Below are 25,904 nucleotides of genomic sequence, written 5' to 3'. Positions count from 1 at the left end.
TATTTCTGCACTTGCAAAACATCACAAGGTATTGAGATATTATTTCATTAATGCATGTGAAGAGCTTTGAAGATAGGACTAAAAAAGCTGATTATAGGACAGAGACCTATAACAAAAGACCTATTATATGTCCTCTGCTTTCTGGGGTTTCTAATTCTGGCATGAATATGTTTTGTGCTAAAACACCCTGAAAGGTCTTTGTCCTTTTCATGTGCATGACCTACACATTTACAAATGTGGTCTCCATCACTGACACTGACAGTTTTGTATATAGGAGAAGTGCACAGCACAACCAAAGACTGCACTAAAAGTATGAGAGGAAAATGATGCTCTCAAAATGTCACAGCCAAAGCAAATGCCAGCTTTTTTTCTTTTTTTAAAAAGGAGGCTTCCTAAGTAATTACAGTCTATAATGTGGATTAGCAGTTGTTATTATGAACAAAATTGGCAGTGATGTGCCGTAGCATATCCTAATGCATTGGTTGATTTCGTACAGAATAAGGGATCATTTAAAACTGTAATTACATTTTTGAAAAACATAATTATGGCGTAAAGGCTTTTTAAAACCTTAAGGTAAGGGACATACGTTCCTTATATGACAAGGAGTAATGGGCACAAACTTGAGCATAGGAAGTTCCACCTAAACATGAGGAGGAACTTCTTTACTTTGAGGGTGGCAGAGCCCTGGCACAGGCTGCCCGGAGAGGTGGTGGAGTCTCCGTCTCTGGAGACATTCAAAACCCGCCTGGACGCGTTCCTGTGCAACCTGCTCTGGGTGACCCAGCTCTGGCAGGGGGGTTGGATTAGATGACCTCCAGAGGTCCCTTCCAATCCTATGGTTCTATGATTCTATGACACAACGACGATACTTATACCAGCCCCAACAAGATAGCCTTTATCTGATTTAAAACAAATTAGAAGGTATTCAACTTAACAAAGGTAAGAAGCCTGATGGGTTGATGCATTAGCTAAAACACAAAGTAGCGACACAGAGTGGAATGGGTCCTTTCTTAGGTGCTGAGAAAATCCATAGAGGCAGGGGCAGCCTCTGAACGGTGAAATCACCTGGCTCAACCTAACACCTGTAGGTCACGTGCAAGGTGTAATCTGCAGAGGTTTTAAGAGGACCACATACACTTGACACATAGAGGAGGAATGATCTCTAAAATGAAGTCTTCTTTAGAAGATTCTTCAGAAAATAAATTATAAGAAAGCAGGTGCTTCCAGAGGAGAGTCTCCCAAACTGTGTTACATATCTAAGAGAAATCAACATAAAGAGTTTTTCAAACTCTTCAGCTCTACAGGAAGTGACAATTCTCTAAATAAACAGAAAGATGTGGTACCTCAATAAATATTGTTGAAAGTTTCTTCCTCATTCAATTTTTAAGAACTTACACCCATTATTAGCATTCCTGACTTTTTTGAAAGCAGCAGACTTGTCCAAATTCTGGACTTCCTCATCCAAAATGGTAAATCACCAGAGACTACAGAAAATAACAACTGTAACGGAGCAGCCATGCTCAGAACAGTGTGTGCAGTATGGACAGACAGGGTCGTAAATGATGGGCAACGGTGTGGAAAGACAGCTCAGTCACTTCTTCATCTTACAGGATTTATAAAATAGCTCCAATTATCAATAAAGTCCCCTAAAGTGATCTTAATACAATTACAATACCTAAATATTTATAGTGAAATCTAACTCCACTAATATCAATTGACAAAACACAAAAATCAAAGGACTTCTACAGACTAAAAAGGTCATTTGCTCAGTTTAAAGTTGCCATAGAAGATACCAGACAATGACTCTTTCACACTATGCATTCTTGCATTTATGGGATTTTCTGAATCCTGTCACCGCCATTTCAATGTATCTGAGATTCTACATGGATGCTAGAGGCTGCTCTTCAACATTTAGCATAGGGAAAAAGGCAGCTGGTATTTGTGTTCATGTCATCTTTGTATCATAAATGCAAAAGAGAAAAAAAAAAGGAATGGAGGAAAAGAGCAGTAGAAAAAAGAAAAGGTGAATTAGGAAGTAAAACAACAGCAATAAAATTTCCATTGTGGAACCTGCGTAGAGTGAATTCAGATAAAGCAAAACTATGCAAGCTACTGTTTGACTCCCGGTATATTATCAAAGTGGAATCAGAATCTTTATCATTTCAGTGCATTACAAGATAGAAATCCATAATTTCAATTCCTACGCACCTCAGTAGAAGTAAATTAATAATAGAGATAGCACCAAATACCCTAGCAAGTTCATCACTTCTGTCTAGCCACATGCATGTGAAAAGTCTCAGAGATTAAATGAGGCACAAATGATCTTCCTTCCATGTATACAGAGTGTGTCTGTAAAGGACAGACCTTTTCAAGTACTAATGACAATACGTGCAGATCTCTGCATGTACACTCTGCTTGTATCCTTTGAAAATTTGTCCTATGCTGAATTTGGTCAGCAAAATAAGGAAGAGACTGATTTCACGATACCAGGGTTCCACAAAACCACTTTTTTTACCTAGCCTAGTAACCATTTAAATGGTAGGAAAAAAAAAAATCCCCACCATCCCCCCACCTTGAAAAACCTCCCAGCAAGTCAAGCCTTTATTTCACCAAAATTTAAAAAAAAAAAAAAAAAAAAAAAAAAAAAAAAATTGAAAAAATTCCTCCTACTCACACTGGAGAAGCTTTATATCTATTAGGAGTTCCAGAGTCAGAAGAATCACCACCAATACTACACAGGCTACCAGGAAACTGTTGAGACTTGCACTGAGCAAAAATACCTGCCACACAGCTGCTCGTCTCCCACAGCACGGTTTTAGCCAGTTAGATCTAAGGAAATAAAATCAAGAGGAAAAACAAGAAAAGAAAAGACGAAGAAGTAAAAAAGGAAGAGAGCTAAAGAGCAGTGAACTCAAAATGACAAGTTCTGCTGTTAAGAATACACTCAGCAATAATGTATAAAGACTTTGCAAAAGTTGCTTTTACCAAGTTTCTTTACCAAGAAAAACACTTTACAAAAAACTTCACCCTGGGGATCTTGTGTGTCTCTCCAACCCTCTGGAGCATACCCGTATTCAAGTGCCTTCCAACGCACTGAGTAATGCAACCCTAATTATCATACATACTTTTCTACTTTCCTCCTGTCTTACTATTTTTCATGTCCTTTTGTTTTGACATACATGCTGCATTCGCTTATCTGTGATTACCAAGGCATAGCAGGACTCTGCTATAAGGTTAGAAGCCAATGATGTTTTTCAATAATTTCTCTACTATTGAATTTTATGGTCATGCAGCTTTACCCCTGTTCTGGTATGAGACAAATCAGACAAGAGCTGCCAAATTTGGTTTGCAACAACCAGTCCAGGATATAATGGAAAAGAGCAATAGGAATCTGGAAAACACTGAAGAATAAGCTCGGGGGCTCCATTGCTACACCTGCACTAGCAAATATACACGGCCTGGCAAAGTGTGAAGCAACTGGCCAAGGCTGCCTAGCTTGTCTATTTGTCTGATTCTCACCAACCTGTTTGTGGACCAGGCCAAAAAGGACTTTGCCAGAGTTTGGCGTAGCACAGTTTTGGGGACAGCATACACCAGAGTTAGTTTAGATGAGGTCACCTTGTTTTGGAGGAAAAAGAAGGTGTAGGCAAGATGAAGGAAGCTGTGAGGCCTCAGGCTACAAGGACCAGAACTCTGGAAGGAAGCTGATGAATCAGTAAATATTGCACTAGTATTGTGCTAATGCAGATACACATTTTCAAGTGGGTTGTTAAAAAAAAAAATCATCTTTTTTTTCCTATTGAAAATATTTGTAATAGGAATAACATCCTGATACTTTTTTCCTCCAAAAATCCCCCAATAGTTTCACTTTGATACAGTATTGTATCATTTCTCATCACAGTGTTTTGCAATGTTCTTGTACTGGCTCACCTCTGAAAGTTCTGATGGTTGCCTGACACTTGATATTTTCAAAACACTGTAAATACACATTAGCTAATAAAGAGCTGACATGATTTATTAACTAGAGTTTAAGAAACTGCAAGCATACAGAAGCATGGTGCAGTAACCACTCTGCCTGCACCAAAATATCAATACACAGAAATCAATGGTATACAAGAAGATATCACGATACTGATCAATTCCAAATAAACAGCTCTAGACTCAATAACTCATGTTATAATCAAACACTTGGAAGAACATTGCAAAACATTCCCTGACGTATCCATGCTCAAAAATGAGGGAGAAAGTGATGGTAAGCAGTGCTCAGAGACTTGACACTTTGAAGCAGCTTCTCAGAATTAAGCATATCAACTAAATACTTGTACTCAGATTGCCTGATTACCTGCCTGTAAAAGACCTCCTCAATTGACTCTTAAAACTTCAAAGAAGATTTGACATGTGTTACTATCAGGAACTTGCCCTTAGCTTAACTTTGTTATGGTTCTTGCCTGAATATAGGATGCACTAGACTTTAAATAGGCATTTTAAAAGATAAGGAAAAAAAGGCAGTGGGATCGGGCCTTTTTGCAAACTTGATCTTTTAATGGATTTTATTTTATATAATCTCAAAACAGGATAACTTGTCCTTACTGCAAATGCTATTTTGGGGTTTTTAGATCTTTCTAAAAATAATGCTACGGAATGGCCCTGTTTAAACAAAATAGGTTTTAGTTCTATTCTCTTCCCACATATATCTTCCCTTTTCCAAAAAGACCCGTTTTGCCAGCATTTTCATGCTGCAGGACAGTTTTCCCTCTTCCCTGTTCTCAGAATGATCAGTAGAGGGCCTAAGTACATTCCTTTAAAAGCTTTACGTAGTTGAGATTTTCAAATATACCAAATGTAACAGTAAGAATAAATCAACCGTGATACTCGGCACACGTTGCATACCACCATGATAACCATTACTCAAGACAATCATTACTTATAGAATGCTAAAGAATGTGGAGTTATTCTGCTGCTGCAGTACTAACATTCCACTGATTCCAAAAAGCTTCTGAACAAAACAAAACAATTTATGATTGGAAAAGCAATCAACATAAGAGGTTGAGTGCAGATCACCTGCATGTTTACATCTATATATTACTCTTAAAATATATAAACTGATTTCAAAGACACAATTGTTTAAAATTTAAGCACTGAAAAAACACCTCCAGTTTAATATCTTAATTTATTACACCAAGATGCATTTGTTCAACACTTGTGCTGGGAATGTACAGTGATTAGCATCTTCCCATCACTGCCTTGCAGACCTCTTCCCAGACTTCCTCCAAGTCCTATGAATCCAACGACTTTAACAATTAACTCTAAAAGGAGCGCTGGATGGTTTCTTTTCCGGGTGCTGCTTAACTAGCTCATTCCCTGCTACTTCTACACTCCTGTATAGTAGAGTCCTGATGTTGCCTTGGGTTGTTGTTTTTTGGGTTTTGATTTTTTACTTCTTAGCTCTTATAAGGGATTGGCATAAATAATAACAGGAACTACACTGCAGTTACAAATTATTTTAGATAAACATGTTAACCTGCTAACCATACTGACTCCTAATACACAAATCTCATCTCCTCCAACCCTGTAATCTGTTTTAGTAGAGCAGTATCTCTCCCTACTGATGTGTAAAGCACTCATCCACTCAACAGATGAGAAATCTGGCCTTTGAGAAAAACAAACTCCTGCCAGAATTAGTGTGGGTTTAAACTTACCTTCCAAATCCTGGCCATTTCCCCTGCAATACTGCAAAGCTACACTAAGTGTAAAGCTCAGATTAGAAACTCAGCTACACAGACATTTCAAAAAAACCCAAAAAGTTAACCTACACGGCTCATAAATTTATGAAGAGATTATATAACCATATACAAGTAAAACATCTTTTTCCCTCACTACAGACAAAAAAAAAATGTATAAAAAAAGCGCCCTATTTTGTTCAGAGAGCAAGTACAGCTTCTTTTGTGTCCTGACTCTGCTGTCTGGGGATGCCATGCACTATATGGACACAGTAAAATGTGACTTAGGATAACCTTACTTTGAACAGGCTCATTAGGTACCCCAGTTACTCCGTCTGTATAACAGAAATATTACTTACCTTTCTTACAATGCCTGGATGAAGTAAATAAATGTACTAGCATGGGAATTTCTTGGTTGATAGTGATACAGGGCTGTAAAGTTTTGTTATGAGACATTAAAATATATTTAGTGGAATTTTACCAGGGGAAATTCTTTTTAAAGATACTTTCACACATGGCTTTGTGGAAAACCAATCTGTCATCATCACTGCTAGTTTTATTAATAAACAGCTTGGAAAAAAGAACATAAGGCAAAACTGGGAAAGGTTTAACATATTTATTTGGTAAGGAACCACTACAAACAATTTGTTCAAGCTGTTAACAGCTGTCACTGTTTCTATTTTCTGGTCTTGCAAACAAATACTCCAAAATCTGCATTATACCTAACCCTGCCTTTTTTTCTTTTTGGCTAAACAGCAAGTGTTTGCATCTCACAAGATGGCTATGATCAGAAAACAGAAGGATGGATAAGATCCAAATCACACTCTGAAGGAGCAGAAAGGCCATAGTCAGGAAGTGACAGAAACACAGAAACGCTAAGTACCAATACAAAACCTGGCTGAGACAGAAGAGACAGCAGAGCCTCCCAGCAGGCTACAGGTAGCAGCTGGAGGCCTTGAGCAACTCCAAGGAACAGACAGAGCTCTGCACCCCTTACCTGGACTTTTACAAGCTTAGTTTAACTACAGAAGTTTAACTACTGAGAGAACCCTCAACCTTTTTTTTTCCCCCTAAAAGTTTTACTTTATCCCATAATATTTCTAGGAGGACTGCTGCAAAACTCTGTTGCTCAAATGGCAAGAAAGATTCCCCAGTTTTCTGCCTAAAGTCACATATGGCCAGTTTATACATATTTGCTCTTGTGCCAATATTGTTCTTTAGCTTGATTAGTTCTTTTCCCTTGCTGGCATTTTGTCCGTGATGCATTTAGACACAGCAATGGCACACACTCATGTAATTTAATTGAAGCCCATGCGTTTTGTAAAATATACAGTTTCTATAACTGTCCTAGTAGTCCCTTCTGCATGTGAATATAAACAACTAGAGTGGTACATAATATTTTGGAACAGGTTTAATTACATGAATGCTTTTCAGCTCTATTTGAAGTACTTTATGCTTTCTAGGATCATTTGTGCCTTCTTTACAGGTGTATATCACAACTTTTGCTCACAGACATCCTGTGATTACCTGGTATATCACTCCTTTCATTAGAAAATTGCCTATTAGGTTTTTCCTTATTATCACAGAATCACAGAACAGTTCGGGTTGGAAGGGACCTTAAAGATCATATAGTTCCAACCCCCCTGCCCTGGGCAGGGACACCTCCCACTATACCAGGCTGCTCAAAGCCTCATCCAGCCTGGCCTTTTTATGCTAAGATCTTTAGCATGATTAATCAACCTTTAAGAAACATAAGAACAGCCATACTCGGTCAGAACAAAGGCTGGGTTATCCTGTCTCCAACAGCGGTCATAAGCAGATGTCTCAAGATTAATAAGAACACAGCAAACATATAATACTTGCCCTTAAAACTCTCACAGCATCCAACTATTTTCAATTTGGTGATTTCCTGAGACATATGTGGTTTCTCGGATTCTACTTAGTAACCTTCAATGAATTTCTCTTCTACAAACTTGTCCAACCTCCCCTTAAGGCTAGGTAAGCTAGATAAACTATTATATTAGCAGCCACACATCCTTTAGAAAGTATTTCCACACATCTGCTGCCCTCTGTGCAAAGAGCAACTTTTTGTTTCTTTTGGATTGGGCCTTGATCTATTACTGTGTCCTAGCCCCTCTATTGGGGTGTGGGTCGAACCTTACTTTAACCTCTCTGTGTCACAGATTTTGTAATCTCAATCAAATCTCATGCCAGCCTTCTCTTTTCCAGATTGAAGGGTCCCAGCTTACATACTAATCTCCAGTGGAAGTCGTATCATATCTTTGATCACTGTTTTCCTTTCAGTCTTTTCCAGTTCTTTGATATCTACCATATCCTTTTTTACAGGGACCAGAACTACACTCATGTTCAAGACATGTGCAAAACTTGGATATATAGAGGCCAACAACAGCCTCTCTTTTAGTTTCTACTCCTTTTCTTAATGAATCCTAACATATATGATTTGCCTTTAGACTGCTGCTCAGCATTTAGATGACTTTTTCATGGACCCTCCTTCCAGACTAATATTTCTCTTTTCCACATTTCTCCTTTGCCCTATTGCTTACCCATCTTTCAATTTTTGCACCAAGCCATATCTTCTCCAAATTAGACAATTAATTCCAATGTAAAGGCAGATAAATTGGACCCATGTCATTTCCACTCTCCAATAAAAAGCTTTGCAAACAATCACCTGCCTGTGGGCTACAACTACAACACTTCTACCCACAAAAAGTACCTGGGAAAAGCAAGTTCTGTTGGAAAAATACAGAAAGATCTACACATCAAAAACATCTGAAAATCACTAAGCTAGAAAATTAATTCTATTTTTTTATTTTTTTGCTTACAGTAGCGCTCCCTCTACCAATTGGTGTTACTGATAAAAGACATTAGAGGGACACACCCAAAGAATTTAGGTACTGGGATAAACACAGTAATGAGCTATTCTGGAAAACAACATTTACAAAGATGAACACTTAAAAGCACGTGTAGAGAAAAAGAAGTTTCTAAATCACTGAACATCCCTGTAACCCAGCCCAAAATTTCATGTCTTCTCTAGTGAAGAGCTGGTCGCCTCACGGGTTCTGTTGTGCTGAATGCTCATTTTCTGCTGCAGTGCAGGTCTTAGATTTGGACCAGAGCACAGTGAGTAGCAGTGATATAGTACTGCACAAAGAACAAATGAGCACTACAGTTTCATTCACTGTATTTTGCTGTTAAGATTTTGCACCATCTTTCTGGATTCAGACTGTGGCTGGCAGCTAAAAATAAATTTAAAGTCACTTTTGTAAATACAAGGAGCCTGCTCACCACATGAAATAGTTCTGCCCTCCAAAACCTTTGCACTTTATCTTGAGCTTGGACCTCATTATTCATCATGTATCAACATGATGTGCTCCAGGATCTGCATGAGGTGCACAGAACTTTTCAGAAAAGGGACTGTTTTTTAATTATGCTGCCAGATAAAGACAAGAAAAGGAGAAAACAAGAGAAATGTGAGAACGTGGTCCATTCAAGTTCTTTTAGTTAAAGCACCTTTAAGCTTCGTAGAAAACACAGGTAAAATACCTCAAAGAGCTCAAAATAAAAAAAGAAAGATGAATATGAAAACCAGAAATAGCGGCATCCACTTGATGCAATTACAGAAGACAGACTGAAGGAACAGCCAGCCTTTTCTCCCAGGATGGGTGAATACACTCATCAGTGAAGGCCTGCAACCAATTTAAAATGAAAAGCTCATGACTCTTTCCTGTGTTAACTTTTGAATCTCTGAACATCTCTGTTCAGTTTTGGTTTTCCTTCCTTTTCATGTCTCTCTATCCCTTCCAATGGCTTTTTTCCCCCAGATATTCCTACTGTTTAATGCACTTTCTATCTGCAACCAAACAAATTTAAGGCTATGAACAGAGGATCATAAATGATTAAATTACAATGGCATGACTATTTACAGCTAATGTCAAGTGAGTCACATTAACTGTATGAACTCCCAACCTTTACAGCTGTTGATGTAAAACATGGTATTTGAAAGCAGCTTCATGTTTCAAATTTTTGTAAAATATAAAAATTCAAGAGCTGCAATCTAAAAAAAATACAACAGATAATTTAAAGTTGGTGTATCTCTCTCTCCTTGCTTCTCACCCCCATTAAACACAGATCCTTATAGACAGACAGGCTCGCTGCCTAACTGCATATTCACAAAAAAAATATACAGCTTGTTGTGCAACTGTCTGTAAATTATTTTACAATTTATTATGAGTGATACCTCCTAATTGGAACTTCAGGAAAATACAGGAAGGACAACTTTTCTCTATCCCCACTTGTCTGTAGCACACATGTACCACTTTCTGCATGCTGCCAATTTCCCAACTATTCCCCTTCATTTTTATTGGTCATTGATGCAAAAATAGAAGAGAGAAAGTAATTTTTGGAAAATAGAATGCTTGATTGGAAAAAAAGAAATTAAGAGTGGCACTTAAAGCTGATGTTAACATTTAAAAACCTCCTCAGCTTTCTGGGTGATTAGTCTCCTTAAAGAAACATTTACATACTCTTCTCATGCAAACTGAGTTCAGTGCAGACACAGCCTCTCCAACACACTCACAGACACGAAGAAAATCAGCAACTTTCCTGCTGCTTTTCGTACACAAGTATCACCTGATCTGTTACAAATATGTTGGAAGTGTACACCACAAGTTGTCCTTGGCATCCAAGGCACATTTTTTGAATGAGTTTATTTCCCATATACATGTCTCCAGCCTATGCCTTGACCATTTCTGCAATGTCTAAGCATGGAGTACATTCCACAGCAGCGATATCTAAGGATGATTCTATCAAGTTTACTGCAGGGCAATACAGCAGGAATAATAACTAATGAACACCACATTCATATTAGTTCTGAGAACCGAGCTACTGTTTCTTCACAGTGCTACACAAGATGGAAGAGATACACCTTTATATATAAACTCAAAATGTTTTAGTTACATATTGTTGGCACTTATCAGAAAATTTCTTTTTTCTGAAGAGTGAGACCCACAGCTCTACTAACACCAGGCGCATCAGCCTCACTGCAGCTAGGAAGCATGCCAGACGCAGGAATTTCTCCTATCTTTCAGTGGAGGCCACAGGCACTTTACTCCTCTTCAGTGCAAAGGCGGCAATGCCAGCCCACCCACGTGATTTACAATGAATGAGAATATTTGCAATGCAGATTTCATCCAACTTAACCAACTTCCATCATATAAATCTTTGTACTTTCCCTGTTAGAGAAGTCTACAGAGGGAAAAGAATTTTTGCTCAGACCACATTAGAAGACAACATATTTTGTGTTTTGTTTGAGGGTTTCTGGGAGAGCGGAAAGATTCTTCTTGCCCGATTACCCTTTCACTGCTTACAGGTGCACTTCAGGGACAGGCTTAATGCGCCATCTAATCTGCAGTCCTTTCTTTATTGCTTAGCATGGGGATCAGCATTGTAAACTAAATTTCTGACAAAAACAGCTCAAACTGTCTACAAAATTCCTTCAACAACACTGACAGATGGGAACTGACTGCCCTGAGCATTTGATATGATAGAGCAAAGATTCATCAAACTGCAAAAAATAAAATTTTTATTCCAGTATCTTTAAAGCCATGGGAATGTCAGTTTACATATGGTCTGTCTAACTAAAGACAGACCATAATTTTCCTTCATTTTTGCTTTTCATTTTTTTTTTTTTTTCTTTTCTCACGGGAGGGGTAGTTAGACTGATGCCATCTGAGAGTTTCCAGGCACACACAGAGAGCTGAGCTATGACCCATCTATTCCTGGCTGCTTATTAGTATCAAGTTTATTGAGAGAAGCATTCCCTCAGACAAAACAAAAAGCTCCCCTAGTTAGCAACCAGGTTAAATTTGCACTTGTGCTTGGACCATGAACACCTTCTGGCCTTAAAGAAGGAAAGTTAGAGAAAGCCTTGGGGTGCAAACAACCAAACCATTAAATCAGAAGACTCCTTTGTTGCTGACCCATTCATATCTAGACCCATGTCTAACCATGTTGCTCTGTGCATGGACATGGAGTCTTACTAGTGAAAAAGTGCAGCAACCCACATGATGAACGAGAGATTGTGGACAATTATGTTGAAAACCACAAGATCATGGACAGATGCAACCTGTAACAACAAACCAGCATTTTCCAAGCACAGAGATGTGCCAGACCTTCCTGCTGCTGAGCTTTGCAGTTAGAATGAATACAACTTGCCTAGATCAGCTACAGATCTACAACAACAGAGCCATAAAGGCTGGCACCTTCTCTGAAATTCTCAGGGAAAAGTATACAGAAGGTAATGCTTGGAGTCTGTGACGAAGGCAGACTGACACGGAGAAGAAGATGAGTCCTACCTCACCTTTTAGTACTCTCTGGCATTGGTAGTATCTTCTGGGAGGTATCTCCACCTGCAACCTGTATGGAAGCATTGGGGTAACACAGCTTCACAGTTACGAATACGGATGCTGGCAGAAACTACAGGGACTTAGACATTTTCTGCCACCTCCTGTGCTGCCCTTCCCACATCACTCCCTTCATACATGAGGGAGATGTAGCTCGCAGTTCCTGTGCCAATCTGATCTGACCCACCCTACCTCCTTTTTACTCAGTTGGAAGCCAGTCACATCTAACAAGGACATGAGAAAGAAATTACACCACATTCATAAAACCACACATATTCCCAAACAAGCCGTGAGGTGGAATAGGGAAAGTATTTTACTTTTGCTGCCGGGCTTCTTGAGCTCAGCTCTACTCCTAAATTTCACAGGGTATCAGCTGCAATCAGCGCTTCTGAAAGGAAGAAGCTGCCATTCCCACAAGGCAGATGCAGTCCTGGGACTCAGCTGAACAAACTCAGACAAAATGCATTGAGACATACAAACTAAAGCTCTGAATTTTCTTCAGAGAATCCACTCTACAGTTGTGAGGTCTGGATGGCAGCTGCTTATTTCCGTTTGGCCTGATAAAGCCACAAAAGTAGTCTGTGTGAAGGAAGAGATCTCTGCTGAGGAAAAGAATGACAAGTCTATTTCCATGCTTAAGACTGCAAAGCTGCTCAAATGGTTACAATAAGAGATCTGTGCACTTTGGCACAGTGAAGAATTGAGTTTCAGATCATAAAAATCTATAAAAATGCATATTTGAACTAAACTGGTATTTACTCAGCACCAAAATAGCCTGAGGGTTACACCTGCATACTCAAATTAATTTTCAAGTGCCTCTTTTGCTATGCAGGGTATTTTATGTTACAGTTGTACCACACTTATATAACCTACTTGAAATGTATTTCCCCCCGTTTGGAGTAACAACTTTCTGGAGATGTCTCACAAAGTCCAATTTGGAAAGAAATTAAAGGCAAGAGCCTTCCTCACATGCTGCTTCCTGACTACCATACAGAATACCTGCTGAGCAGAGATCAAGCAGGTCTCTCTGCTGACTACTGAGCACAGGTTAAAACACATTCAGCCGTTAATAAATGAAGGTTTATATAAAGCCTTCAATTGTTCAATGAGAGCTTGATATGACTTACTGTGAAGTGCTTTTAGATGGATCTTATTGAGAGTGGAGTATATATATGTTCAGTGCAACACACAGTGGACAGTAATCACAGAATCAGAGGGGCTGGGCACAAGCGCTCGTCTAATCTCTGTCCCAAGGGATGTTAAACTATAGTGTTATCATTCATGACAAATGCATCTTCTTAAAGACGTCTAGCAATTGCAACTCTATTCCCCACCTCCCCATAACAGCAGTCTATCCCAGCAGTTCACTACACTCATTATTCTCCTCTAGCTGCAATTCAAGCTTTTTATATCTTGTCCTAAACATCATGGAGACCAATAAGACTGTTCTCTTACAAGCTCCCCTGAAAAATCTCTTCTTCATGTGAAACAGAAACAGTAATTTCAATCAGTATTCCACGGCAGGTTTTCTGAGCCTCTAATCATTCTCACTGCCTTCCTCTTGATTCTTTCCAGTTGACCCAAATCTTTCATAAAAAATTTAGTATAGCAGTCCACCTACAGCCACTCTAAGCCTGAACCAGGCATAAGGATGACTTCTAATGTTCTGTAGGACAACAGCTCTACATAACCTGACACTGGGTTAGGTTTGGGCAAATGTTACAAACCTATTAATATCTTTTATTCCATTAAAACTGGAACAGTTGTATATGTAATATGTATATGCATTATCAAAGATAATGTTCTCACATAAGCAAACTACGCAGTTCAAATTATTCTGTGACAAGTACACAATCTGTCCAGAAATCAGCAGTACTGTATTTCTCTCTCAGTCAGGAGATGTACAACTACGTAGCAGAATCACAATAGCCAACTCTCTATCATCCTGAAACTCCCCTGAAACACCTTTCACAAGGAGCTTTCACAAGGCCATTCCACTAGTCTGATGGGCTAGATGCTTGGTCTAGTTTTCCCTGACAGAAGGCTTCCAGACTGTGGTCAAATAGCAGCTACGACTCACTTAAAATTATAAAGAGCCCCAAACCAGCACAGGTCAGTTATATTAGAAAAAGTCATTTCCATACTGTGACAATGATTTTAAAAAGTTTGAGGACAACTGGCTGCACTTATCCACCTCAAGGTTTTCTTTTTTACAGGCCACGAAATTCCTATAACCTGAAACTATAAAACACAATTCTGTCCTTTGTACTTACCCTTCTCTTTGGTACTCCTCATCCAAATTTGACAAAAGCTGGGACCCAGCCACAGACAGATCAAGTGCAGCTAAAGGTAGATCTCGATAAGCAAAATTAACAAGCTGTACAGGAGCAATGCTTTTGGTCTCTTCTTCCACTTGCTGTGAAATTATCTCAACTTCTGAAACACCGCCTTCTACTGTAGGCCTGAAAATGTAATAAGCAAAATAAAAAAACCCTCTCTCTATGCACACATACATATAAACAAATATAAATAAATAAAGAAGCAAGCAAGTAAAAATAAGTTAGAGACAAGAACTTCACATAATCCTAAAAAGCCAGCAACTTAAAAGGCCATTGCAAGGTCATTGAGGGAGGCATCCTCATTGAGGGGACAGATCAAACCTCTCCAAACTTGTCTTTTGTAGATCCCACTGCAATCACCAGAAACCTCACAGACAAAGGAGAACAGCATTTCACTTTGCTGAATCTGCTTCAAAAGCACTAAATATAAATGGATGTGTTATAAACAAACTAACAAATATGGAAACAATGCATGAACCCAAAAGCAAAATATTTGTGCAAAACAGAAAGAAGGCGTGTAACTATGCCAACTAAAAACTCACTGCTTTGTAAGTCAGATCAGTGAACAATGAATAGCTAAGCTTATTAACCATTATATACAAATCGACTGTTAATTAATGGATGCAGTTTGACCCCCTCTTCCACTGTGGGTCAATATTCAAATAGTTTTGATGGATGGCGACTTTGTTTCATTCAACTAGAAAGTATCATTCTGTTACAAGTTATTTCAAAATCATTCCGAAAGGAGAACAACGCTTCAGAAGAATTATGGACTCCTCTATAAAGATTATCTTAGCTATCCTTACGTACTAAATCTGAACTTACTACCCTGCTGACGTTAATGGGAACTCCATGCAGGTAAAACCAGAGTCTCACTATGTATGTGTCTTCCACATTTGTAACAAGATACTACTTATCGAGAAACTCAAACTTCACCAGTTAACGTATTATCTAGCGCATGCAAAGAGTGAGTTCATCGTAGGAGAGAGCTTGCATGTCAAGCCCCAGCAGGGACTGATCCTTTGCAGCACCCAGTGAAAGCTGCTTGCTCCATTTCATTCTGAGTAGGTGCAAGCACAAACTTCTCCAGCTCTCATCCAGGGTAGCTTGTTAACTTTTGAAGAAATCTCAGGCTACTTGTCAGAGGTTTTCAACAGCAGGTGTATAGGTACTCTTTTTCTTTAGGGATATAGTTAAAAAGTGTTTAGCACCCAACTTCCCTCTGTTATTTGACTGCAAAAGTTGCATTGGTGATTTTATTTTAAAGAAGCTTATTATAATCTTCCAGCTATTCAAGCAACCTGAGTAACAGTTCAGGTTTTTTTCCAGCAAAAAAAATGAATAATTTAGAAGAGTTCTTAACTTGTAAGTCTAAGGATGTGGCTGAAGGAACTAAAATTCTATGTGAAAGAGACAAAGATGCCATTGGTCAGAGCCTCACCATTAGACTAACCCTTTCAGATGGAAAACATTATTGTTAAATTAAAAGAAGCTAACAGCTGCCAGCATTACACAAGAAAGTAATTTTTAAAATAGGAAAATGCTGTTATATCTCAAGTATTTAGCAGGGAAAGGCTGCAACTGTGTCATACTATGGCAGAAAGTACAGGTAAAAGGAAGTACTATTTAAACAACCTAAAGGCTTATTTTATTTTATTGTCTAATTAATAATAGAAAGTAATGAGATTCTTTCATTTCCAATAGAACTCTGCTGCTCTGTAAACAATTTGAAATTAGAAGCCCAGAGGGAGGAGCTAATTTTAGCAAGAATTTTCTTTCTTTGATTTTCACCTTCAGCACCATCCTGTGGACATTCACCTTTACAAGTCAAAGCTGGTTCAAGTTCTGCATGAAAGAGCATACAATGATCCAATTTCCAGTATTGTAAAGGATAAAGCAAATGTGTTGGTTCCCTCTCCCCTCAACAGGGAGAATACCTTCTATATTCTTAGACAGACTAAATGACAGACATTGTCTGATTTGACTGAAAAGAAAAACAAACAAATCAACAGGCTAATGTTGCCAAACAGCTTTGGGCCAGGTTTGGTGGCAGGAAAGAAAAAAGGCAAACGGATCTGAAAATAATATGACACACTAATTTTCAGCCACTGGCTGTTAGTAACATCTCAGAATGCTTACAGCATTCATGCTTTTTCTAATTCACACTCTTTAGAAAACTCACCAAATCCTCCTACACCTTCTCAAAATACCAACTTTTCCTTCCAGTAATAGTGATAGAACCCTCTTGATGTCACACATAATTCTCCTACAGGTAGCAAACCATACCCTTTTATTTCAAATAAGTTGTAACTATCCTCACGTGGTACTTACTGAGGATTGGTCATGTTGGAGGATGCAACCAAATCAGCAGTGGTTCCAGTATTTACCTAATTCCAGCTGCTCTGCACAGAAGTTCTAGCCTTCCAAGATTAGGTCTCTGTGAGAGGCAAAACAAAGTTACTAAAACACTGTCAAAAGAACTCCAAACGGCTGCACTGATGTTTGATGTCATGTTGCGCGTTTGTCTAACAATTTTATTTACGCCATGATTCCTTTTTGAAGTGGTTTTATTCCAGGTTAATTCCTCCATATTATGGAAGCTGTAAAGTTACAGTGCATTTACTTATACACGTGGACACCTCCTCACACATATATTTCCATAAGAACACAGGTCTTGCTTTAAACCACTAGATTGTTGAGAAAAATAACCAAGATCAGAGGAGGGATCTTCAAAGAAAGGTCATGGCTTCAGGAGTGCAAATTCTACTGGAAACCAACCAATTTTTTTATTAATTTTTTTTTTTTTTACAATTCAGTATACTTTATAGAGATGAGCATTAGCTTTGTAAACAAAATTTGGGGTTTCATTCTCGATTTTCCAATTTGAACTGTGTTTCTGACTCCCTTTGCTACTTTAGAAAGTCTCTTCCAAGAATTAATTCATGTTGTCAAACATTCCAGATGGGCTGCTATCAAGATGATATTTTGATCAACCAAACCCACTAGCACATTTGGAAAAGGTGCCACACTTGCTTGTGGCAAAATCTCCATTTGTGTTGTACCTGGACCGATGCATGGCAACCAGAATGGAAGAGGACAAGCTTGTGAGGATGAAACCTACTGATAGACAAGTTTTGGTAGCTGGAAAAATATAAACTGGAGAATACCATATAAGAAACAAAAATTCTTAGAAAAAGATATAATGAGAGACTTTGTAAAGCTACTGTCAAGATTATAAACTAAATGATTTTTAAAAGTAACATAAAAACATACTCTTATTTTAACTAAACAGAAATAGTCATTGGCAAATTAAAATATTTACTTAAAATAACACCAAGAAAATTTCATGATAATGAAAAACGCTTCTTATTCTGAACTTTATACTGGAGTCACTTACAGGCTGAACTGTTAGTAACAGTCGAATATTTAGAGTGGAGACATATAAATGCAGGAACAGCATGACTCTTATCAACCACTTGATACCAAATAATAAAATTGAACTTACATCTTTTGTAGAGCCATTTCCAAGGCTTTATTTTATGTTTTGTAACCTTATAACAACGTAAAACGTAGTCAATGCATTCTGAGATTTGCCGGATAATGTGCCTGGGTATGCAAAAAGAAAGGGTCTACACTGTGAGCACATTCTTCAGCCAAGTCAGTCATAAGTCAGCCAAAAGCAATTTAATTATTCATATGAAGAAAACAAACATGAGTGACTTTAAAACAGAAAAATACATGTTTTACAAAAACACACACACTCCATTTATCTATAACTTTGCAATAATTCTAAAGTCAGAGTAAGAAGCCAGCTTTTTTCAGATAAACCATCCCTGATACATCAGAGACTTGATTCAGTATCCATTCAGTATCAATGGGAGTCTCTTCCCCGGCCTTCCTACTCCTTGAATTACCTTATTTATTATATCCCTAAGGTAGAAAAATACTAAAATATTTGCCTAAAATTATGTATATTTAAATCACACGCTGAAGGGATTTGTTGAATTTGTACCTATGACAGCTTTATGATTGCAATTGTTACACCTACCAGCACAACAAAACTAAAATATAACTATCAGCTTTGTTTTGCAATGTTAGCTCCCTAATATCTCATTTTGGGTTGACATTTTACAACATTTAAAAAAAAAAATTAATGAAAAATTCTACCCAAACCAATCATTCTAAGCACTCAGACTGAGAAAATAGTAAAGGCATGAGGTACTTTGCATCTGGTCTTGTGAGACCGAGGAATCCTGCTATCCTTTTTTGCAAGCCTGGAGAATAAAAGATAAATGGAGATACAGCTGATTTTGGAAATGGGAATAAAACTGATGGAAACTGGCCTCAGAGGACAGGCAGACAGGTGTAGACATGGGAATATCTTAACATAGTAAAAAACTCACCATTTATTTGTGAAACAGCACAGTGCTAATGCTCACAACTTCTCTCCCAAAGGGGGTTTAGAAAACAAAAGAATGACAAAAACCGTGCAGCTAGATTTAAAAAAAATTCTTAGTTTTTAGATTAATCTCAAGATTTTGAGGGAACTTAGGTCATAACAGTGGGGCCAGCAACACTGCAGTTCTTTCACATAGAACACGAACATGAAATATTTGCCCCTCCAGAATACAGACTCAGTCTCTTTTTTCTTTTTAAAGCTGGAAATATGTTCGCATTCACACAGAATTTTGTTTTACAACTCAACCAGATCTGACCAATGTCAACATCTATAAGCCAGACCTGCTTCCTCTTACTGGAGTTGGCAGCTCTACAGATAGTTTGCTCACCACCAGGACCGAAGGAGCAACTCTTGGCCGGGCAGCAAGCTCTTCTGATAGCTCTGATGGCTCCACAGGGAGCAGAGTCCAACTCGAAGTAGCTGAAGGGATCGTTACCATGACATAAGGTGCTCACAAAGGTGAGAGGAGTGAAGTGGAAAGAGACCTGAAAGGAGATAGAGGGAGTCAAGTCTCCAAAGGACTCACTGGAGCCTTCCTGAGAGAAAAAGTGGCAAAAAGTGAGTAATTTCTGGTGCAGATGACTAATGTATTAGCTGATTTAATGAATTAAAAAGACAAGTAGTTAATATGTACAATAAGATGGCAGCACAAGGAAAACCTTCAAAATGGACGTAATAGGTTGTCTATATCTATATCCTAAAGGAATTACTATGATTCATGCTTCTTCCTAGGTTTTGTGCAAGCAACAGAAATGTCTTAACATATACTGATGTTTTACAGAAACTTATTCTGTCCATCCATTCCATCTTATCTGTTACATTCAAAACTTCCTTAAAAACTCCCACCTTTTATATAGCATAAAATACTTTCAACCTCCACAGGAAATTTCTGTGCAACTGAGTGGTGTTTAAAGGCAACAAGGAACAGCAGGGAGATTTAATTCTTCTGCACTTATCTCTCGCTTGCATTGCTATAGGATATAGTGCAGGCAAAGAGCAATGATGTGGCTCTCCTCCCCACCAACAGAGACGGGCAGGAGGCAGAGGGCAACCTTTGGGTATCCCATCCACCACCCAAGAGTGGAAATTTTTCCCATACAGTCCTTTCCACACCTATCCCACTCAGTGTTCGGTAGACAAAAGTGCCTTGTCTCTCATGGTCTCCTCTGAGTGAATTAGTTAACAGTTCCAGGGTTTTTTTGTTTTGCTTTTTTCACTTCTTGGAACCACGACCAGACAGAACATGGTGCATGCTGAGTTACCATATGAATATGAGCAATGCCCATTTTGTGAGAATTCAGCAATTCTGTTTGTTCTGTGGCATAAGTGTTTTCAAGGCGAGATGGCTCTAGAAGGAGCACAGTTTCCCAAGTTAAACAGAATTAGTTTCAAAAGGAGATATCACAGAAAGGAAAGAATTGTCCCCAAAAGTTTCTAGTGCAAGCTTTGAAGTGGTATAAAAAGCAGAAACATTCACTGGACTAAGTGACTGACATACTGTCTTGTATGTACCAAGTGGACAGTGCAAGCTGACAGGAAGCCTATTCCTGCATCTGGTTGTCCATACAAGTCAAGTTTGTAGACCAGTAGCCCATGCGTGGAAACATAGTTCCGATCTCAGCAAAGCTGACTCAGCTCTTCCCACCTCTGCAGTAGGTGAAAGAAGTTGCACCCAGTTCACTGAGCTCTTTCTGAGGCAAGATCTTCAAAGTGCTTAAAAAGTGCTGTACTTGCCTTCCAAGCCCTTCAGCATTCCTATGTTCTTTGCACAGGTATTACACAAGCCACTGTTCCTCAAAGCTTTTGCAAGGTACCTTTTGCTTGATTATGGTTTCTTTCACCCCTCTGTGGGGTCACTGGCAAGCAACTGCTTCACAGTTCATGGGTTACGCTCCAAACCACGCAGGCTGAGAAGTGGAGTCATGCGTGACAATTGAGCAAAGGTTCATGCTGCTGCCCTTGCCCAGCACAGATCCTGCCTGAGTTAATTTGTTAACGTTTAGATTAACCTGCTATTGTCAGTCACCACACCTTGGCTATAGCTTGCTAATAAGGAGATAAAGTCCAGCCTGAACAACACGAAGCATAGAACAGAGCTTAGAAAACGTATGTTAAAGTGCAGCATGTGCATGTACTTAGTCTAAGCTAAAAGGAAAAAAAAAACCCACAAACAAAACCACATCAAAATCAAAACCCCAAGAGCAACCTTACAAAAAAATAATAATAACCTGTATTCCACTTGTGCAAGAAAACCATGACTTTTCACATCGGTTTAGGCACAGTCTTACAAAACGCATGCCGCTATGTAGTGGGCCCAATTGGGGGTGGGGAGTAGGAAGATGGTTAAATTTCTGCCCTTTGCACCAAAGTCTCTACTAACTTGTACCCTGTTTAGCTGAGCTGAAGTCTCGACCATATGGTTTGGAGCTGTTTGTTGCATTTGCTCACAGCCTGAGGAGCATTATCATGAAGCTGTATGCTCCTGTACAAAATAGACACTAACTGAAAAATCTGAGCTTATGTACTTAGAAGTGGCCACAAAGCCAAATTCTGGCACATTCTTCTCACTGAGGATTCTTCCACACAGTCCCCCAACAGCAGCTTAGACACACAGACTGGCTCATATCTTGCATTCCAAGTAAATGCAACAGGCCACACTTGAGGAAACGCTGCTGTTTGCTGCAATGCAGGTTTTACATATTCTTGCCCAGCTTCTGTTCCTTCCTGTGCCAATGCTGTAGCCATGCACCTGCATACGTGTCATTACTGTGAGCTGGGCCAGGAAACTGATTCAGCATTTTGATCAACCCCAACAAAAAAAAAAAATTATTTTCCTGTACTATTTTTTTTTTTAAAAAACAAGCAGGATGGCTTCCCTGACATAGGTCACAGTACAGCTCCAAAAATAGCTATGTCAGCAAAACTGAGAGGGTAGGGCTGTGCACTGTGGGCACAGCCATAGAAACAAACAGCACAGAGGAGAAATACTTAAGATCAGAAACACTCAAATCAAAGATGATATGTTGAGGCCTGGCAATATTCAACTGGAGTAAACACCCAACCTGAAAATGCATAACAGATTGGGGAAGAGGTAGAAATGAAAAGAGCTTCTGTGTGGGGTTTTTCTCCTTCTGTGTCACACTGGAGTTTTTTATTCTGAACCTAGTACACATCAGGAAAGGGAATTTTGTTTCCTTTGTGAAAAAAGTTATGTTCTTATTTCAGTCTATAAACTAAAATTCTTATACCATCTAAAGCTCAGATGCAAACAATGGCTACTAAGGTTCCTACTGGGCAATCCTAAGGAGGTCATGGAGCTATCCAGAAAAAACAGGGAGCAAGGGAAAGAAGGAATAATTTAAAAGAGGAGTAGAGGAAACACCTAACCAGACATTACCCCAGAAGCTTTCAAAGAGAAAGGGGAAGTGTGATATAGGGGTTGCTAAATTTAGCTCTTCTGAACTAGACTAGCCCAATTTCTTTTGTGACTAATGCCATTGACTTCACCCTGAGGATCAACATGAACATGACTTGATCACTCATTTCTACTAGTGCAAGTCACCTTTTTTCAAGAACTGAAACCAGGTTCCCTGGGATCACAACCTAACAATTCTGACAACTGTTTTTGCTTTAGCCTCTCTGAGAATTTTAACCAGCTCCACACATCTGCATTTAAAAAGTTTTATTGGTCATGTATATCAAAACTGTTTCCTTCGGAAATCCAGAAACCTGCATTTCTGAAGGGGAAACCCTGAATATCTCCTGCAAGAGAGGTCTCAGCACCTCCTTGCTCCCTTCAAGCTGAACAAAATCATTTTTTTTTCTTCCCCCCCCCCCCCCCCCAAATGGGTGAACAGGTTCATTGGGATAAAAAAAAATTTAAATTTCTTTTGATTAAACTGTTCCTCCCTAATCCCTCTTGTATTTGAGACAAGAGTTTGATGAAGTATTTGTTTATACATCTCTGTATAGGTGGATAAAGAATACCTCCTTTGTTTTGAAAAAATAGAAGAATTAGATTTGTCAAAAGATTATGAATGCAGAGATGCCACACAGAAAACAAACAGCAAATTAACTTCCTTAAGTCAAGTACATTTGATACATGTTACTTTAACACTGCAGATTCCATTTATATCTTTAACATTTCCATGCAGTATCCAGAAGAGGAAAGAGGTACATGAGACTGAGCTTTTTATTTCAAGGAAGAAGGGACATCAGTTTTTGCATTTTTTTTATTGAGGGATCAACAGTAAAATTTTTTTTATACATCACATTAAAAAAAAAAAGAAAAAACCCTCCATCACAGGAAAGGTATTTAGATTGGAAAAAATCAGGCATTCAGAAATTAGGAAACGGCAGATTTGAACTTGCTTATGCAGCCATAATTCTATCCCCTTGTGGGGTCATCCTGTATGCTGAAATTAAACAGAATGCTGTTCAGGGAAAAAAAAAAAAGAATATGTAATCATGTAACTAAAGACTGTGTCATTATTAATTAAGTATAGCTCATACTTTCTAGAGAAAAGTTTAGATGGGCCAAAAAAGAGAAAAAGGATTGTGCACAATCATAATAGTCTCTCCATAAATGCATTGTGATCATAGGTCAAATCTTGAACTTTTCAATACTGCCAGTTTGGTCTACAGGACAAATAACACTAGCTGGAAGAAAGCCTTTAGATGAGGATTAGACGGATACAAACCCCAGGGAGAGCCCTGTCACACCCACCCTCTTCCAAGGAGCTTGCAGATGTGCAGCACTTGGTACTTCCAGACAGAAAGAAACAGGAGGAGCTGCTCTGTTTGGGATGGTTATGAAAAGGCTCCATTCATGCTCCTTCCCTCTACTATCTCTTCACCTAGAAACTGGGGGCTACGTAGCAGGTCTACAAACGGGGTACTGTGACATGCAAACACTCAGCATGAACATGCTTTCTACACAAACCAGTGCTATCCTGACAGCTCCTTTGCACTCTCCTTCCAGTTCATGCTACACAGTGCATACTGGAACTGTTGAAATTCAGTTGTTTGATACACTACCAACATTTTCCAGAAAAGGCACACGTGCAGCAGGTACTGCAGCAATCCACAACGTAACTAATTCTGAAGATGTCATGTGGCAAAAAAAAAAAAAAAAAAAAAGGTACTTCCCTGGACTGAGGGCCTTCTGCTTGCCAAATTTTAATACTCTATGGCAAATAACAGGAGCAATACGGCATCTCAAAAATCCGAAAGAACCGAGTAACTATCAAGGCTATCCAAACAGAAAGTTTACTCTTAGCTCCTTAATAAAGAACACACATTCATTCAGCATTCATTTGATCTCTTACTCTGGAGTAACTCTCCAAGCTTGCCATTTACCTCACCAATTTATCAACTGTCCACATTTAGCTGTAATAAACTGGTGATCTCAAGTTCTTCTCTATACATTCCTCATGTGGTTAACGTGGAAGAAAAAGCCCACACTACAGGGCTCTTGAGTACAGAGAACAAACAAGAGAGAGCAATCACATATTTAAAAGGTCCTTGTACAGATTTGTCTAGTCTTCGAAGTTTGGTCCTGCTTACTGAGAAGGGAAACCACAAAAGCCTAGCTGGTGTTTCACATGAGCATTAGGCACAGGGCTGCCAGCTTACACTACTGCATGTCTCAGCTTCTGCTCCGCTCACGGCTCTGACTGCTGGAGATGGCACTTCCATTTGAGAAAAAGCAAGGTCATACCTACACATAGAAAGCACCACCACTTAGACCAGACGCGGCTCCTAGTGAGATGATCTCTCCTTACAGCCCAGCACAAGGATACCAGTAGGGACCATGGGCTTGGATAAAAAGCTCCAGCAGGATACTGTGTTGATACTGCTCCTGGGCTCACAGTTGGAAAGCTCAGTGCCACTGCACATGCTGATGGGGAACAAGCCTGGCATCAACAGCTCCACTGGACTGAAAACAACTAGTTTTTTCTGGTCTAGGAAACTAAATGACTCTGGGCTCAGCCAGCACATGGTTAGAAGATCATTTGGACCAATTTCATAACACAGGCACTCCCCCCATAACTCAACGGAGATTTTTTTGTGTGCCCAAAATCCTGGTTCTCAAAAGAAAAAGCAATAAATCACTCCAATCTCCCTCGGATTAAATATTAAAATATTACATTTGAAACCTTGCAAACAGAGTTGGGTTTATATTTGCTTGGCTAACAACAATTCCATTTCTGAATTTTAAACATTTGGGGATGACACTAGCCTAGCTGAGTCATATTAAGCAGAATTATTACTACTGGAAGCAAATCAAGCACCAATTTAGTTTCAAAGGAGTTTTGTTTGCTTCTGTCTGTCAAGAATCAACTCTGGGATTTTGCTTTAGTTCTCTTTTTCTTACTCTGTGGAACTGCAGTGAAAAGTCACTAACTGTAGACCTGCAGCCATGCCTTTTCTTTTGTAGCCAAGCAAGATACATCCAGCCACTCTTTGGAATAGTAAAGGAAAAAAATACATACACTTTTCAACTTGCTAGAATGAACGGGTTTAGTTCTATATAGATACCTGGCAGGTCTTCTCTGATTAGGCACTTAATTCTTGCAGTCTGCTAATGGTTTTTGAGGTAAAAATACAAGTCTATTTGAATCCAACAGCAAAATTTATTTTAACAGAGCTAGAATTTCACTTAGGCTCTTAACACTAGTAACAGAGTAACACAAATACTTGAGTCCACCTGCTTTGAGACATCCCTCAGTATGATATAGGTCTCAATTCATGGGGGTGACGCTGTCAATCTGTCTTAGGGGACACTGTCTGAATCATAAGAAAGTACTGGGGTCACCCCATGTCTGCCATGAAAATGGTTTAAACTCACTACATTTTACTTTCCATCCACAATATCTGTTACTCATCTTACTTGGAGGTTAGCCTTCTAATAACTACAAGCTTAAGTATATGCCCATACCCTTGGATTAATGTAACTTGAACA

General features: G+C 38.9%; 1 protein-coding gene across 3 annotated transcripts in view; it reads right to left on the bottom strand.

Annotated features, from left to right (window-relative positions):
• The window catches only part of TMEM266 (transmembrane protein 266), an 89,688-nt gene that overhangs the window by 44,678 nt on the left and 19,106 nt on the right, over window positions 1-25,904 (bottom strand). Inside the window, exons 2-6 of one of the 3 annotated variants that reach the window (XM_074599770.1) lie at window positions 19,222-19,425; window positions 17,987-18,087; window positions 16,813-16,918; window positions 14,416-14,604; window positions 2,675-2,829 (exon numbers count right to left, since the gene is read on the bottom strand). In XM_074599770.1, the coding sequence (XP_074455871.1) occupies window positions 2,675-2,829; window positions 14,416-14,604; window positions 16,813-16,826 (358 nt within the window). In that variant the 5' untranslated portion in view covers window positions 16,827-16,918; window positions 17,987-18,087; window positions 19,222-19,425. Of the gene's footprint in view, window positions 1-2,674; window positions 2,830-14,415; window positions 14,605-16,812; window positions 16,919-17,986; window positions 18,088-18,884; window positions 19,426-25,904 lie in introns of all 3 variants that reach the window. The other 2 variants (XM_074599771.1, XM_074599772.1) reach the window with 2 other exon arrangements.

This window comes from Larus michahellis, chromosome 9 (assembly GCF_964199755.1).
Source record: "Larus michahellis chromosome 9, bLarMic1.1, whole genome shotgun sequence".
Lineage (NCBI taxonomy): Eukaryota > Metazoa > Chordata > Aves > Charadriiformes > Laridae > Larus > Larus michahellis.
The sequence above is the reverse complement of the archived record's forward strand: the minus strand, read 5'-3'. Positions and strand labels throughout refer to the sequence as shown.